Raw genomic sequence first — 17,922 nt, 5'->3', positions numbered from 1 at the left:
TGAAGAACTCTGGGGATGATATTTTGGGGAGGGTTGGACGTGGATATGCAAACCTCAATTTGTGCCCATCCCACCTCCCTTCTGAGGCATCCCCTTAAAGTCAGCACGGAGAGGCTGAACTGTGTTTCCTCTACAGGTGGGATCTCAGATGTGAAGCTTCTTCCTGGGCTCACAGTGTCTGATTTCTCACTGCAAAATCCTGCTTTTTCTTCCTGCTGGCAAAGCTGTTCCAAGTCTTTGTCTAAGAAAGTACAGTTAGAACCATTTTGACCTAACTAAACTCAAGAAACTCTGCCTAGAAATAAGACAGTCGTTTTTGAACAATGAGAGTCGTTAGAAACTGCAGTATCACCCCTAAGGCTTGTGGCCAGCTGTCCTTGAGTGGCAACTTGGTGTTGTAATTGGACGCTTTTTTTGTAAGACTTGCTGTAGTTGGAGTTGGGATGAGTTCAGGAAGCCCGTGGCTGGTTGTTCTAGAAGGGAGTCCTTGCTGAGCTGGGAGTGGGATCAGGAGGAGAATCCAGCCTTAAAGTGATTCTTCTGCAAGCTCTGTTGGACTGCTCCAGCTTTGCTGTTGAATGGAGTCCTTGACAGAATGGCCAGGAGAGTCTGAAGGGTTTGGCTGGATGCGAAATGTCACAGCCAATGCCCAAAGAGCTCTTGAGGGTGATAAACAAGCAGACTTTCCCCAGAGCTTGTCTCTATACGGAGAACATCTATGACTTGGATCAAAATAGCTTCAATGCCCTTCTTTTTAAATGCAAGTATCAATAGGAGTCAGGGGCCTTTATTAGTTCAGGGGATCTTAAAAATCCCACTAGGTGTTTATCTGCCTATTTTGGTGGCTGATATCCTTTTAAAATCTGTCCCAGAGTGCTTGAATCACTCCTGAAAATGGAACTTAGACTTCTAAATTACCCAGTTTCCTGCAAACATTATCCATGGCATCAGCTTTTCCTAATGGCTGCATCAATTAGAGGGCTCTCTGCATCGTGCTGTCAGCAGACCCATGTGGACGGGGGGAGCACAAGAGTTTCGCTCAGGCTGCTTTTTATGATCCCCACACTTTGCAAATGGAACAAAATTTAGTGAAGGAACCTGTCTTTGTTCCCCTCCTTCCCATACAGCAAACTAATTGAAAACAACATGAATGTTAATGATGCATTTCGCATTTGGAAGTTAGAGGGGTGATTAATATATTGTAGACTGTATATTAACACCTTCTCAGGGGCATAATGAAGAGGAAATATATGCTCTGAGACGAGGCTGTTTATTTCGCGGTGCGTTCCCTGACTTCCACCATCTCTTTTTCTCATTGAAATACAAGCTTTCCAATCCAGAGGGTTTTGTTTCAAAGCATAATTTTAAATCAATCAATAAACTTTTATGTCTTAATCCCCCCCCCCTTTTTTTTTTCCTTCCCCTTTTGGTTGGAGAGCTGAAGCAAAGTGCGCGAAGAGATGGGAGATGTGAGAAAGGAAGAGCTGGGGGATGATGTGAAAGGGTGGTGATGGGATGGGTTCCTGAGCATGAAGCTGTCATCTCGCTGTGTTGGTGGGAAATGATCTGTTACTGGAGAGAAGGCTGATGGAAGGTGACCTGGTAGAGCCCAGGAAAGGCTTTTTTCTTCCTTTGCCCTGTGCCGTCCTGTGCGTGCCATTGGGCCATTTGTGATGGGAAGGCGAGTGGTTCTTTGTTATCATACGTGCATCTAGTTGAGCGCCCAGCTGCGCTCGCACGGAATCTTGGCATCCATTGAGCCACTCATAAACCTACAGGGCCAGAGATGTTGTAACCTGAGGGTGCCCTGTGAGCGTGGGGATGGCTCACTGCCCATCAGCAGGTGTTTGCCTCTTCCTGAGGTCTCCTGGGCTTCCTGAGGACCACGGGAGGCAATGAGCATCTGTGTGGTTGCGTTGCTCATGGCAAGAAGCTCTGGGAGATGACTGCTTAGCAAGATCTGCTGTAATGCTGTTGTCGGAGGTGGAAGTGTGTGGTTGTGGCTGGTTCTGTAACTCAGCTCAGAAAAGGAAGGAGACCACGCAAGTTACAACACGTCTATAATTAAGTGCAGTGAATGGCTATAAACCAACAAACACTTTTAAATGTCGTTCTTGGCCACATCTGAATTATTTTTCTCCTTTGGCAGAATCATTAAAAGAGGGGGAAAGCATGTGGGTATCAATCCACTCTGCATGTTTGAAAAGGTTTGATTATTATTATTTTTTGATGAATGAAAATTGGAGCGTGAGAATGGGTGGAAAGGCCCCGTGGGAAGGGCTGAGCTCCTGCAGGCTGGAGGCAGCCTCTTATTAGCAGCACCGGGCATTGCCATTCCCGCTGGTGTAGTGATAAAGAGCCCCAATTCTGATGCTTTTTTTGGAAGGGGAGGGGGAAGAAGAAGCAACCCATAGTAATTAAGACTTGGCAAGCTCAGTATTTATAGACTTTGTAAATATTGATGAATGGAAATGCGCTTTATTAATCAAAACACATTAAAATCCTTTTTTTGACAATAAAAAATATTGACAATATTTTTTTTCTCCTTTGGCAAACCCCTAACTCTATTTTTCTCTCAGTTGTGTTTGCATGAAACTATCTCCCTCTCCCTCGAATTTGAGTGGGCTCACATTAAGCTTCAAGCTGGCCACCTGATTTCAACCTGCTCTCCTTGGCTCTGTCTCTCCACCTTAGAAGGAATATCCTGTGCCTGTGTCCGTGATCGATCTAACTTGTTGTGGCTTGGTTTTGTCTTAAATTACTTCCCTGTTTGGGTCCAATTTATCTTCTTTTAGTAACATAGCCCAGAAGATACAGCTATGGATTTCACTAGTCCCATTTGGGGTCTGAAATTTAGAGCGATGGTAGCGAGAACATTCTGGGAAAACCATGTCATCCTTCAGGATGGTGTAACAACAATTTTATCCTTCTGTAATTTCCAGGCCAGCTGTGGTAGGAGGCAGAATTTACTGCTCTTCTTCCTGGCAAGCAGGGCTGCTCCTCTGACCTTCTGCTCCAGCAGATGCTCGAACCTGGACGTAAATCTGGGGTATTGCTTCTCCCAGGCATCGTGGTGATCTCACTGCTGCCTTCTGCTCGCTGTTGAGTATCCATCTGTCTGCTCACCGCTGCTCTTGTGCTCGGATACTAAGGTTGTGGATCGTGGAGCTGCGTCTTTGCTTATCTGTCTTGAATTGGGACTATCAGGGAGCAGGGAACACATGTGAGAGGGAGAGTTATGTTTTCACAGTGGCATGCTTGGTTGGCCTTGAATGGTCCTTGGTTGGCCTGAACAAAATTTGATGCTTCTGGGAGTGTGTATGAGGGTAACTGGCTGGAGCTGGGTTACAATAGACTGGAATAAGATAATGCAGGAAAATCTGGGAGCTGCCAAGGTGTGGGTACCATCTGTATCTTGGAAGTTAATGAATAGTTAATTTTCTATGAGGACAGCCTTCAAGAGGAGGGAGAGGTACAGTCCTGTACCTCCAGCCACTTGTGGTTGGAAATTTACTCTTTCATTGGCTTTGGCACAGTGGGTGGCCATCCTTCTCTGCTATGGAAGTTGTCTGCACTGTGCTGGCCTGCTTGCCAGCTCAACAAAGCCAGTGGGGATGACGCTTTCTAGTGGATGGCTTTGCTCAACGATCTTGATGGGATCAGGTGGGATGATCCGATGACAGCCTCAGCAATTGAAGTGGGCTGGAATGGTCAGGCAGGAGCCATAACAGAGCACTTATAGCTCTTGGTGTGTGGAAGTTTCCGTACCTCCAAACTGTCACAAGCCATAAGCACAAGTCCTCATCTTCTATAGCAGACAGCAAGAGCTGCTTCCCGGGCAATAACTCAGGTGATAAGGAGTCCCCAGGTTCAGCTTAGTAATGGTCTGTGACCGCTCTCAGGGAGGGAATCCAACCTCCATAATGCTCCCAGCCATACCACCTGCTGCAAGGAATCACCCCTGTGCCCACTGGTGAAATGCTGAATACAGTGGTGGTGGGGGAAGCAAAGGTGCAAATTTGGGGGGACAGGGTTGTTCTGGGATGTGTTTTTGTCAAGAAGTCAGGCTCCATATGTGGGGAGCAGCACTGGGCTGGATGACTGAGCAGGGGCACAAACCTGAATGTCAAATTAGAAACCTTGATCCAAAAAGTTCAGTCTCAGAGACTCTTAAGATCATGAAGAAGGCTTAAATCAATGGGCTTTGAATGTGTTCTTGTATAAAGGAAGAATCTGGTTTTGACTTTGTAGGCACGCTGCAGGAGAATGTAATCCATTGTCCCCAAAGGAGCTGTTTCTACCCTTCTCTCATCAAGGCACGCAAGGATTTTAAAACCTTCCAGGTTTTAGTGGGGCTGGAAAAGAAAAGAGCTTGGGGGAGGCAGAAATTAGATCACAAATGTTCACGATAAAATGGTAACAGAGATGGAGGTGGACAGAGAGGATGATAGCATCTGACTTCAGTCTCCGGAGACCAGTAACTCTCTGAGAACAGTTTCAGACTGCTCTCAGGTCTTCTGTCTGTGTGCTACAAAGGCTGAGGTTGATCCAGCGTTGGGGCTTGGTGTCAAACCCTGTGATGCCCACTCAGCCAAATGCTTGGGTGCCTTCCTCCTTCCCATATGAGTGTTATCTGAGCCCCAAAGCCAGGCACTGAAGTGAGCTGCAGTGTAAGCACGTGTCTGGAGGTTGTGCTGGAGCAGGGCCAGGTGCCTCGCATCTAGTCGAATCAAGCTTCTACATGCATATGTTCCCCAAATGGATGGGTTTTCCACCTGAATGCTGAGCTCTGAGTGTGTATATATGGGAAGCTTGTTGGTTTTTTTTGTTATGAGATTTCATTTTTCTTTGGTGTTTCTCATCTTAACTCCCAAACCTCCTTAGGAAGGGAGTGCGACCTTGTCAGCATGTGCATATGTTTCTGTGCACTCTGAGAAAGAGTTGAAGGCATCTCCCCTCTATGCAGAGTCATTGCGATCCACCTTTGAATCAATGTTGGGACTTCTAGGTAAGCATATGGTGTGACAGAGGAAGTGTTGCTGTAGCTCATTTGGGTAGATCCATGCAGTCCCAAGGCAAGAAGACCCATTTTATAGATGGGAAATGGTGGGAAGAAGAGGCACTGAGTTATTTAAAGATAGAGAACAGGGCAGTTGCAGAGCTAAAAGTGGATTTCTGGAGTCCCGATTCAGTAGACCAAACTACCACGCTGTGTGTGTTATCTTTTACAGCCTCACTAGCAGGCACCAGTGTGCACCCACCCACGCAGTCTTCATCTCCATTGCTGTGTCAGACATTGCTGATGGGTGAACCCTGAAAACTGCAAGGTAATTTCGGAGGCATTACCAAAATTTCCCTGGCTGTGAGTCTAAGAACGTCTGCCCCTTGGGTCTACCAAACTGAGATAGGAGCCCTTGGGGAAGCATCTGTTATTTTTAGCGGCTCATTTCCTGGGAAGCGGATTCCCCTGCAGACTACTGAGCTCTGATTTAGTCTCTCCCAGTCCCATGCAGAGCCTAAAATGGGAAGGAAGCCGTAAAACTTGGGCCTCTTCCTTCCTTGAGCATGTGGAAATCTGGGCCACGTTTTTCTGGGACAGCTAGAGGACGTGGGTGAGACTCTGTCCTCTCTGTACTTCTCAACCCTGCGTTGGTTGCTCCCGAACCCAAATCACGTCTGAATGCTATGAAAGCGCCATCCTAATTCTTAGGTCTGCTGGGCTCCCGCAGAGTCCTGACGCAGGGAGGGCAAAGCCTGAAAGAAGCTTGCCAGCTGCATTCTGTGACATCGTGTCTGCAGTGTTTGGTTTGGTTCGTTTCGGTGGGAAGAAGAAAACTGGGATGTTGCTGTGCCATCCGGTGATCACAGCTTGATGTCAGGTTTATTGGAATGTGAGTGTACAGAGATGGCTGCTCAGCCTCTTCTCCTAACCCCAGCAAATCCACTCACCGAGCACTCTGTTTGCACAGGGCAGAAATGAATTGTAGATACAGCAGTTGACCAACAGATTAGTTACCGCGCCGTTAATTACCTCTGCTCCTGCGCTGTCCGTAGTGCTGATCGGGGGCAGAGCACGACCCGGTGATACCAGCACTGCGCTGCATGGCCTCAGTCGTTAGCAGAGAGTTGTGAACATTGCTTGAACTGGTAAATCTCTTGACTGCTTTGTGTTGCTGTGTGGGGGAGCATCTCATAGAGCCTTGCGTCATCCATTTGGGCTCTGTTTGCAGAGAACTTTAGGTGGTACTGGTTTGGAGCTTTACGCGTCTTCCACTGTGGAGGGAATTGGGAATGGCTGAGCTGCAGTGAAATTCTGTGAAAACAAGTTATTTCCTCATTGTACTAGACGTTAGGCTCAGGGCACGGGTTTAGTGTGATTTGAGGGAGGGAACGTGTTCCAAATGCAGCTGGAGAAACGCTGCTCGCATTTTCCAGCCTCTGGGTTGTTCCTGGCTGGAGCTAATGATGATGGATGAGTCCTGCAGAGCGCTCTTTGTCATGAGACCTCAAAGCCCTTCACTGGAGAGATCTGCAGTGTTATTCTCACTGAGTCCAGGTGGTGAAATGAATTTGTTAAGAGAAAAAAAAGTTGATTCAAGAAGCAGAACTGGGGATGAAACTCCTGGTGTCACGCTTTGCCTCACTGTGCCATTGCCTTTCCCAGCCCTGGGCCTTTGCTGGGAGTTTGATTTCTAAGTCCAGCCCAGGTCAGAAGCTCACACCTCTCACTCATGTGTACTTACTTACCATTAGCTTCAGTGAGACCCCATAGAGCATTCCTAACCCAATCTCTCAGCATCTGCTCTGTTCTTACGACGACAAAATCAAACAGGAGATTATAAACAGTCTCACCCTTCTGCTGAGCATCTGCTGTGAGCGCCACGTGCCCGTGCTTTTACTCCTGTAAATTGCTCACAAAGCATCAGCAGAGGTGCCATAAATTTGCCAGGGCTTTTTCTGGGACATGAGAGCTCCTGCAGCTCGCTCAGTCCCTGGAAAGGAGCGGACCTCATGGCTGCATGAGGACATAGCCCTGTGCTCTCCACAGCATCGTGTCCCCGTGCGGTATCTGGCCCTGAGCTCCATGAGGAAGGGGCTGCAGGCACAGAGCCATCCCTGTGCTTATCAGCCCATAGGGACGTAATCCTCAGATTAGTGTGGTCACACCATGTGTAAGGGCTGAATTCTGTCAATGAGACACTTGGCTGCTCCTGCAACATGTCTGTCCCTCTGCCAGGGCACTGAGCAGCCTCTTGTCTTGCTTGGTCCAAATCAAGCTTCAGCTGCTCTGGTTTGTATGGCAACATTGCTGTTTCAGTGGAACCCCTGGGTATAGCAACACTCCTATGGGGCTGCTGGGTGCGTGTGCTGGTCCAGGTACCCAGTGTATAGGGCTGCATCAGCACCGGCACCTGCAGAAAGCCTCCAACACTGGGAAAACCCACCAGGTGTAGGCGTTCAGCAGTGGTGAACTCACCCTCCTGAGACGCTGACGTGCAGTACGTGGATGGCCTGAGGTGGCTCTTCCTTTGTGTAGAGACAAATGAGCTTCAAAGCAGTGAAACTGCTATGGGAATAACAACAGGGGAATGGAGATGTGGTTTAGTTCACTTGTAGGCTTGGTTCCTTCATCCCTCATGTTTGTGTTTCCGTGTAGCAGTTCAGGTGTGACCGCTGCAGCTCTTATGGGCATCAGGTGGTGGTTTGCTCAAGCGCTGGTGGTAACCTGGAGGTGGATAGTGGCTCTCTGTTGGGGAACTCCTTCTTTAAGGAGTTTATCAGCTGAAAAAGTCTCTGGGGTGGAAAGATCCGTTTCTATCAGCTGGAAATCCCTGCAGTCCATGAGCATGAGGTCAGCTTGGCAATCTCCCCCATTTAGATAAAACTTGAACCCTTCCCTTTTCCTCTAAGCGGCACCACGTGTAGATGTCTCCTCTTGTAGGGTCAGGGCAATGCTGGCATTCATGTTACTTGTGAACTTGGAGCTTTGCTCCTGTTGCAGCCCTGCACAGAGGTTACTTCCATCCCCCAGGAGCTGATTAAATGCACCCACTGAAGTTAAAGAGAGCTGGAGATCACCCCATAGTGTGTTGGGCTGACAGCACCCTGCGCAGCCCTGAATTCCAGCTGGGGGGAAATCAAATTAACATTTCCCAGCATGAAAAAAGAAAAAGAGAAAGAGATGAAAAAAGAAAAATTCCAAACAAAAAAGCCCCCCACAGAGTTCATCTGGCGGATGGAGTTACATTAAGCGAATGGAAATTAAAGGCTTTTCATAGAGATCTTCAGCGTAATTTGATGGAAGACTTTAATTATTTCAACGCATCGAAGAAAAGAAGCTGGGAAGGATTGGGGAGTGCTCATAAAAATCTCTTCTTATAAGTGCTTTGAGCTGTTCTCAGGCTGAAAAGCTGCTGTCAGCTTAAGGAAGAGGGGCTGGGCATTGGTGGAAGGCTGTGATGGGTTTGGGTCCATGGGATTTTGCAGCCAGAAGGCTCATCTCCCCTCTGGCACCCTGGGAGCTTGGGAACTGCGTGATGCTTTGTTGAACCAATGTGGTCGTGGTCTGTGTTTCCTGCCCATTGAACCCAAGGACAAAACCCACAGGTGTGTGTCATTCCTCTGCTTATACCACACTGCAGACACAAAGGGAATTTTTGCAATGAGAACGACGGAACCATTGAATCATTGAGGGTGGAGAACACCTCTAAGATCATCAAGTCCAACTGTCAGCCCATCTGCCCCACACAGATCCATGTGTGGCCGCCCCATAGATCCAAACGCGGCCACCTCCAAGATAGAGCAGCCACACTTGAATCTGTGGGGTGTAAGTGGGGACGCTGCATGTGCATCTGTGGGGCAGTTGCCCATGGAGAGCTTTGGTCTCCTGCAGGGTTGGCTCAGTCTGTGTTAGTTCTCTGCTGAGGGGAGGGCTGATGGCCCTCTGCAAACAGGAGAGGTGGTTCATAACTTGGACAGCACCGTATGTGAAGCCTAAAGCTGTGCAGGATTTGAGAGTGGTATGGCTCTAATGGAAGCAAAGCAAAAGTATGTGGGGAACCCCCTGCTCTCTGGGGTTTGGCCTTGTTACAGCACGGAGGGGAAGTGTCGAAATGGTTTCCCCACACACCTGTAGCTGTGCAGTTCTGTACTCTGTGCTCTGCATTCCTCCTCTGCTCCCAGCTTGTCCCACCCTACTGTTTCCATGTGCACATTCTCAGCTCAGCCGTCCCCATTTCCACCTCCCTCGGAGCCATATGCTGTGTTGTCCCTGCACACCCCCCCCAAATCTTCACTGCATTGTAGCATACACACCAACCACACCTCCCAACCTCAGCTGCTTCCACATGTCCCCTCCCAGCCTCTGACTGGGGCTTTTGGGGTCGGAATGGCTCTCAGTGTTCTCTGGGTGATGGATGGCAGATGAACCTATTTGAACTATATTCCCTTTAGGTTCAGTGGCTGTAAGAGGAGCGGAACTGCTCTTTGGCCATAAAGCACTTTGCACAGGTTGAGGTGGTGGTGACTTCTTTGTTTTCCCTTCTTTCCCATCTTGAATGGCACAGATGTGTGTGAAACAAACAGGCCTGCTTCTTCCTTGCAACCCCGAGATTGGGCTGATGCTTTTAGGGGCTTTTTCTCCCACTGGTTCATGTTTTAGGACTTCCCTTGTGTGTATGGGGATGTACTGGGAGTGATTCTTCTGCACTACAGGCTCTGGAGCACAGTGGGATTCTGCTCTTTAGAGAGGCAAAGTGTTTGCATCGCGGCATAAGGGCATTTTGTGGGGAAATAACCATTCTCTGGGGCAGGGGAACACCAAATGCCTTCAAAGGGAAAGTTGGTGGTTTTCAAGCCCATGTCTTCAAGAAGGTTCGATGGCTGTGAACACACCTCTGGGAGCAGCTTCCCAGAAGTGTACGCGCTCAGCAAAACAGAACAGCGGCACAAAAGTGCAGCAGAAGTGGAACAACCGCTGGCTTGAAGGAGAATGGAGAGATGGTTTTCTGAGCGGAAGCCACATGGGGACACCTCCTTCCATCCCAGGAGCCACATGGGGACAGCTCCTTCAGTGGTCACAGGCATGGGTTGATGGTTGGACTCGCGGATCCTATTGGTCTTTCCAGCCCCACTGACTCTCTCATGCCAGGAGCTAGGTGCGGGCAGCCCTGCTGATGGCAGCTGCTGGCCTCGCTGGGAGGAAATCTGCAGTTCCTCCACCCACAGCTGACCCCTTCCCCCTTTGTCAAAACGGTTCCTACGTGATAGCAGCCCAGGGCCCATTAGGAGTGCCTGAAGTGGGCAGAGCAGATGTCATGGTGTGAGACCCCAGGGCATTTAATTGCTAGCAGACAACATACTGTTCGTGTCTTTGCATGGGGCGATCTTTCAGTTTAACTGAACTTGCATTTCTGCGTCCCTGGGGCAGACGTGTGGTGCCCTTCCCCCCATGGGACACACAGCACACCCTCTGGCCCACAGTCACCTGTTGCAGTGCTTTTCAGCCTCTTTCCTTCTCGTCAGCTCCGTTTACATGTGAGCCTCTCCACAGACAAAGCTTTGCAAAAGGCAGCAGCTCTCTTTGCCTGCTGAAAGAATGGGGGAGGCTCTGTGAAGCCATTTGTTGATACTTCCCGACAGTTTTTCAGCGTTCCTCACTGCTCTGCAGCTGTTAAATGTGTTGTCTCAGCTGCGAGGACGGCTCCAGCTTTGCTCGAGCTGCATTTTCTCACCATCCATCGAGGGATGCAGAGAGATCCGTCAACGCCAAAGCCACCTCCAAAGTAGCATTTTGGGTGGAAATCTGCTTCTGTAAAAGCAAAAGGAGGTTGCATCGGGACTGTAGGTTTGGAAAGCGAGGTGCTTACTGGGGCAGACGTGGCATGAGCACCGCACTTGCAGCGAAAGAGCAGGATTGGCAGTGCTGAGCAGTGCAGCTGTGTCTCCTGAGCACCACTGGCAGGACAGCTCTGGAGGGACGTGGCTGTGGTCGGGTATGGCTTCACTATTGCTGTGGCAGCTGCAAGAGGGATTTATTCTGTGATTTAGCATTTTATTCTCCCTTTTGGCTCTTTGCTGTGCCAAGAAATCTTCTGTGGAAAGCTCGAAGTATCAGGAAGATGTGGCAATAGCGACAGAGAGGAGTATTGTCGCTTGGTCGTTAAAAATGTATAAGCAGCTTCAGGAACGCATTGCTTCCTCTGAGAGGGAAATTGTCCTTAATTCTGCTTGGTATTTAGAGATTTTTTATCTCCTGAGAGAGCTCACAACTGTTCATCTAGCCTTGATTTATTTTGCTCTTCTGAATTTTCAAGGCTAAACGTGAAGAGAGTCTTAATGGGAAAAAAAAAAGGCAGACTGGCATTGTGCAGAGCATGCCCACCCGGAGCTGTCCTACAGGTGTGGTGCTGAACTGTGACGCTGCGTCCCCGCAGCTCCCACCGCTTTGCTGCCACAATCCTTCCATCCTCCAATTCAGAGATCGGGAGGATCCTGGGGGCAGTGGGGGGGATGAAGAGAGCGCAGAGGACTGCAATGCTTTGAGAATGGAAGCCCTGGTGCTATGCTAGAGAGAAGCATCTGCTCCCTCTCATCTTTTCTCATCCTTGTGTTCCACTCTTTGTCCCCGCTGCTCGGCAGCTCAGGCACACTGCTGGAGCGCTGTCCTGCGAGCACCTCCATCACCAGATGGTCCCTGGAAGGGCGGTGGAAGGCTGTGCAGCACTGCTGTTTGCTGAACCCGAGGTGTGTTCCTATTGCTGACAGCTGTCCCTTGGGTTAGTGCTCACAAACCCGAGCGCTGGGAAGCTGTTCTGAGCAGTGGGTAATGTTGAGGTGAAGGCAGCCCCCCTCTGTGCTCCATGTTCCAGGTAATTACAGCCCCGCTGCTCACGGAGTGGGGCACAGCAGGTGCCCCATGTTTGTTATTTGCCTTTGCTATTAACTCCATGCTGGTGATGCAAAGGCAGCTGCATGCCTGCAAACCACACCTCTTTCCACACCGGGCTGCAAACAGAAGCAGCACTCTGTCCTGGGTCTTTGTCCTGTCTATGCTGCATTGGGATCAGCATGCAGGGTGCACACCACCAGGTTTTCCCTCTGCCTTTCCCTGCTGCTACCCTGAAGAGGCAGATATAATACTCACCCATGCATTTTGGGGCAGCTCAGCACCTTGGGGTTTTGGGAGCTTTGTGCCCCACACAGCCCCAGCAGCATGTTTGCAGGTGGGTAAATCCAACTCTCTCCTGCTGCTTTGTCAATAGCTTGGGAAGTTCTGCAATAGCTGCTTCGAAGTGCTCAAATGATATGTTACTCCACAGTCTGCCTCTGCAGCTGCCAATGCTTCCGAGCAACCAATTTACCACACGCTTCACCTTTTTGGGCTTTTCCCCGGTAAGCATTGCTCTGTGACTCCCACTGAAAAGAGAAAATTGCCATTGCCCTTTGCAGGGGTGGGTAATGACTTCCAGGTGGGATTGAGCAGCTCCTGCTGCTTTAACACGTGCTGAGCAGGAAACCAGGGTGTGCTCGGCATACCTGGCTAACACCTGAGCATGGGGTCCCTGATTTTCTTAAATGTGAGAGCACAGGAGCTTGGATTTCCTATAGCAATGTGGTGTAGGAGGGAGAGTGAGTGTGGGCTCAGCCCCTGCCTTGCCCCATCTCTGCAGGCCCATGTTTGGCAAATGGAAGAGTGTGGGAGTGCTTGCCAGAAAGCTGGAGGAGAGAGAAGGCAACAGGAAATGCTCAGAGTCAGCATTTAAGGATATTACTGCCTGCAGAGATAATTTCATCAACATGAGGGACAAGAATGTCTTTCATAAAGCAAAATCTTGGTCTAACTACTGGAAATGGTGTTTGTTAACAACATGTTTAACTGCACTGCGGGGATCTGTGTGGAACAATGTGCCGTTACCTGCACTAGTGAGGGCTTTGTGGGTTCTTCATGTGCCCCTCTTTGTTCTGACTGTACTGGGATTTTGAACGTGAGAGCTCTGTGCTGGGCATGGGACTGCCTGGCAGGAGGATGGGGGAATGGACCCTCTTGGTCTTCTCCTGTTGGGAAGGAAAGGGGGAGGGAGATGGGGCTGCAGCAGTGTGAGGAGCTCCTGTCCGGGTCGGTCTCTGACTCCCATCCCTTAACTCGTGTTTAGCTGTGAGTGTGTTTGTTCCTATCCTAAACCCAGTAAGCTGCAAGATGCTTTAAATTTAAAAGGAAAAAAAAAAAAAGAGGAATGAAATAAGATGTGACTCAATGTTGATTTCCATTTGTTTTTGTGGAAACGCTACCATGCCAAGATGAAATATTTGGACTTTTCCTTGAGTTTCTCTCCCATATTTTGCCAGAAGCTGATCCCTGAGTTTGACTCCAGTTCCCGAACAATTTGTGGTCTGTGAATTGCTCCCTTCTCCCCTCTGGTCAATGGGTCCTTGTCGCGGGTCCAACACTGCGGTGCTCACGGTGCTGTGCTTTCCCCGCAGAGTGATGTCATGCCCAGACCACCGTTGGGCTCCATGAGGATTTATGGAAGATGCCCCGTGTATGGGCGCCTCTGGTGCTCCTTCTGCTGTGGCTGATGAGGACGGCCGCCAGCCCGCACGCCTTGCGCATCGGTGAGTACCACTCGTTGGGTTCCCAGTGTGGGCCCAGAGCTGTGGCCTCGTACTTGTGCTCTTGTCGCTTTGCAAATGAAATGTGTTGGGTTTTTCTTTTCGGTGAGCGTTACGCGCCTTTGCATTGATTTTTACGGCGGTAATGCTTCCTGATGGGAACCTCTTTCTGTGTAAATGGGAAGTGAACGCTGCTGCTGGAGGAGGCAGTGAGGGATGGAGCTCCCCCCGCCCCACGTCACCCCCCTGAGCTCTGCAAAGAAAGAAGTGATTTTCCGTTGCAAATGTATTTGTCCCCACGTTGATGAGAGAGGAGTGTTTGAGCCCAAACCGAGCATCCCACAAGAACATTAATAACTCAAAGCTGCTCCATTTGTAACTGAGTCCCAGGCATTGCTTTTCCTCTGGGCTTTATTAAAAAGTGCTTAGGAAGAGGCACTGTCATCTCCGTTTCTGCCTGCATGGATTAGGGAAAAGAAATGCATCCAGAAACCTTGTAATGGAAGTTGCTTTGCAGCACCGCTGCTGAGAAGGAGCTGCCTCTCCTGGCTGTTCTCTGGAGCTCCCAGCTGTTCTTTTAACTATTTGTTGCGGATAAGCTGATCTCCTCTTGCCTGTATTTGCAACTTTCACAGGTGATGCTTGAAGTAAAAGTACTTCTCCCCTTTGCTAGCAGAGCTGAGTGGCTCAGAAATGCAGCTGGGCTGTTAGACAGGTCCTGCCTCCATGGTGCTTGGGGAGCACTGGTGCTACATCTCACATTGGTGGGAGGTCCTTCTCCTGGGCCTGGAGTGGGGATGGGCAGTGTGTTATGAGGATATGGAAGGATGAGGATGGATGGATATTGTATTGAAGGATGGGGATGAACAGGATGTTATGAGGATACTGAAGGATGAGGATGGCTGGGATATTGAAGGTGTGAGCTCTTTAATGGCACCAGGGCTGCAGATGGTGAGGAGCTGACGTGGCTGCTCTCTTGCACTGGAAGGGAAAGGGAAGGTGTTTTGGAGAGCTGGGACTGGGGAGGGGAATCTGCCTGGTGGATGGGAATCTGCCTGCCATGACTGGTTTTGTCTTCCACGCTGGTTTCCATGACTTGCTAAAGGAAATCTTGATGCTCCAGTGGGGTCTTAAGTCACATCCTTAACATCAATTATTCTCCAGTACAGTTCACATTGCCAAGTTGTGCTGCCCGATATCAGCACATAACTACATGTCTCAGAACTTAGCAGAGGTACAGGGTGTGAGCAGCAGGTGCTGGTTCATGGGAGAATCCTTAGCATCACGTGCCCTGGGCTGCAGCACTGCTCTGCAAGGCTGGGCTCCATCCCAGGGGCTGCTCCACTGGCAGACCTCGCACTGCAGTCATGCTCCCTTGGATCTCCAGTTCTAAAATTGCCATGCATTTAGGAACTCAGTGCTTTTGACTTTGTAAAAACAACGGAGCTGCTCCAGAAATAGTTGCTCTTAAAATTTATATCACTGCTATCTATTTCAGGATAGAAATACTGTATTTGCTCGCCTGCACAGGGCAAGGAAGTGCAAATTTGCCTGCAGAATGCTCAGAGGACTGAGAAATTTGCATTAGGATGATGCAAAGGGAGCGCAGGGGTTGAGATTTCAGGAGTAGTGTTGTTGTGGGAGTGAGAAGGAACATCCCCAACCCTTCTAATGAGCACCAGAGGTCACAGATTCTGTGCCAGGTGGTGCTACATGTGAGCAGGCAGCCTGAGCTCATGTCCCCACGTGCCCCCATGCTGGGGGTGGGACACCCACAGCCTTGAGCTGGGTCTGAAGGACTCAAGGGGTTCAGGACTCAGCCAGTTCCCACAGCCATGGGTCTGCAGCAGCTCCTCTGAAAACAGTCAGAGGCGGATGGGTGAAGAGCTGAGGAGGGGTTGGGGTTTTGTTTCTGTTTTGTTTTTAAGATGCAGTTTTATTGAAAAAAAAAAAAAAAACACCCACAAAAAAAGCCAAAAACACAAAATAAAAGGAAAGAAAAATATGACTGGCAGCCCTGAAACCATTCCCCAAAGCATGCTGTGGGCAAGGCATGGTGATACAGCATCTGGCAACATCAATCGGCGCTCCATAGCGAAGGAAAGCAGAATGTTGGAATATTTGAAGAAAATGCAAGCTGACTTTTAAAATAACCCTGAAAGCCATCTGGTAATGGGCCAGGGGAACGTGCTGGGGTCAGTGTGTGTGTTGCATCATAGGGAGCTTTAGAGGTATCGTCGGTGTGAAATGCAGAGTATGGCCCATGGGGTGACCTTCTTTGCATGATATGCACAGGACCAGTCTGTAGCCTGCTCTATGCTTGGAGATATGGCTGTTTGCTTTCTCTTCTTGATACACAGGAAATGCACTGCTTCACATATATTCAGCCTTTTTCTTTAGACTTGAACTCTGCATTCCCTTCTGCTCCCATCCTGGAGAAAGCCTCCTAGTGCATGTTGTGTAGGAGACCTTTGTGGGGGAAAACAAGCACCTGAGTGCTCCGCGCAAGACAGCTTCTCTTTTCTGAGAGCCTTTTGTTTACCAGTCAGCTCTCCTGGTCTGTCTCTGTGAGGTTTCATCTCCGCAGACAAAGCCAATCCATGTCATAGAGTGGCAGAATGGCTGAGGCCATAAGGGACCACTTGGGATCCCCTCATCTGACCTCCTGCTTCACCTGGAGCACACAGCCAGGGTCACACCCAGGTGAGATGTTCCACCACAACTGGTGCTCACCTGACTGTCACCTTGTGCTCACCTCCACCCAAAGCACAGAGGGATCTCAGCTCTCTCCTGTCTGCCCCAGAGGTCGGCAGGGAGGATGGCAGGCACAGGGTGCAGGGTTTTTCACTTGGTGAAACTCCATGCCCAATGACCCTCTGGAGAGGCAGGCTCCAAGAACCCAAACTGACAGCGGGGTGTGAGCAGAAGAGCCAGTCTGGGACACTGGTTCTTGCTTCTAGGCAGGGTTCCCAAAATCTGGAAAAGCTGTGAATCTACACCTGCTCTGCTCCTGGAACTGCAATGTCAAGAATTGTGATGTCAAGGAAATGTTCTTGGGATCCCCTGGAGCATGGGAAGACGCTGCCATGCAGCTATGAGGGCTGGAGTAGGTGGGAAGAGGCAGCCTGGAACCACGCATCCAGCAAGCAGCCCTCCCTTTGCTTCCTCCTGCCCTGCGCGGCCCCGTGTAGCAGGGCATTGTTGGTGTGTCCTTGCATCATCCGGGAAAGTGATATTTAATTCATGTTTTCTGAGTCATGTGCACAAGTCCTTATTTTTTTTTTTAACAAATCCCCCTCGGAGATGTCAGGCCCTGCACTCCTTGCTGTTGGTACACAGAATACAGCGCGCCGTGATAATAGGAATGAGGAATTATTAGCAGATTGGTATCTCAGATCAGTGCTGTGGGATGTGGGTTCAGCGGCACAGAACATCTCCCCCCACCTCTGCGCGGAGCTGTTTTGCCTTATCCGCCCCTTAACTGGGAGGCAGTGTATGTTGTGCACCCTTGCTTCTGTTCTTTATATAGCCACATGCATGCATGCATGCACAGATCCCAGTGGGAAGCTGGCCAGCCTCGCTGCACTGCTCATTCAACACAAAGCAAGACAGTGGGGTTCAGGAGATGAGCTGGGGAGAGAGCTCGTGCTGTGCTGTCCTGTGTCACTGCCGTGCCATCAGAGGAGGACAGCAGTGTGTGTATGAAGCAGTGTCCCCATGCCCAGGGTCAGAGCTGAGAGCCATTCCCTCTGCTTTACACCTCACGCCCTGGGCAGCACTTGGTGAGTTCAGCCACGCAGGCATTCAGAATGGGGATCTTTTGCTTTCATGGAGTTAAAGCAGTCCTAGCAAGAGCTGCTCTGTCATTCCTTTCATTATTTTTTCATATATATATATGTGAATAAAAAGAAGTCAATTACATGAATGAAAGATGCTTGGTTCCATGCCCAAACAGCTGCCAGAATGAATTCCAGCCCTGAGCCCAAGCCAGACTTGTGCAGAAAGCCCCGGTGCAGCGGGAGCCCTGTGATCAGCATGCACTGCAGCCCCCTGCCTGGCCCTGCCCCGGGCTCTGCCTGCGGGCAGCCAAGGAAGGATGGATTTCCTATGCTCTGAATGGGTTTGGCTTTTCTGGATGATGACCCCCTATGGAAAGCACAGAGTTGCAGACTGTGCTTGCTGGCTGCATTGGGTATGAGGGGGACAAGAGGAGCACCCAGGGCACAACTCAGGCCTGAAAGAGCAGCAGGCGGAAAAGTGGGTGCCCCCAGCCTGGATTCTGCTCATTGCTGGGAATGTCCAAGGTCATGT

At 49.8% G+C, this 17,922-nt stretch overlaps 1 protein-coding gene across 4 annotated transcripts in view; it reads left to right on the top strand.

The window, feature by feature from the left end:
- The window catches only part of GRIK4 (glutamate ionotropic receptor kainate type subunit 4), a 116,270-nt gene that overhangs the window by 11,690 nt on the left and 86,658 nt on the right, over positions 1–17,922 (top strand). Inside the window, exons 1-4 of one of the 4 annotated variants that reach the window (XM_021375947.1) lie at positions 1,445–3,152; positions 4,885–5,008; positions 5,232–5,327; positions 13,483–13,614. In XM_021375947.1, the coding sequence (XP_021231622.1) occupies positions 13,533–13,614 (82 nt within the window). In that variant the 5' untranslated portion in view covers positions 1,445–3,152; positions 4,885–5,008; positions 5,232–5,327; positions 13,483–13,532. Of the gene's footprint in view, positions 1–1,444; positions 3,153–4,884; positions 5,009–5,231; positions 5,328–5,357; positions 11,746–13,435; positions 13,615–17,922 lie in introns of those variants that run through there. The other 3 variants (XM_021375946.1, XM_021375948.1, XR_002432630.1) reach the window with 3 other exon arrangements.

The sequence above is a fragment of the Numida meleagris genome, chromosome 23, assembly GCF_002078875.1.
Source record: "Numida meleagris isolate 19003 breed g44 Domestic line chromosome 23, NumMel1.0, whole genome shotgun sequence".
NCBI classification, from domain to species: Eukaryota; Metazoa; Chordata; class Aves; order Galliformes; family Numididae; genus Numida; species Numida meleagris.
This window is presented reverse-complemented; position numbering and strand designations above follow the sequence as displayed.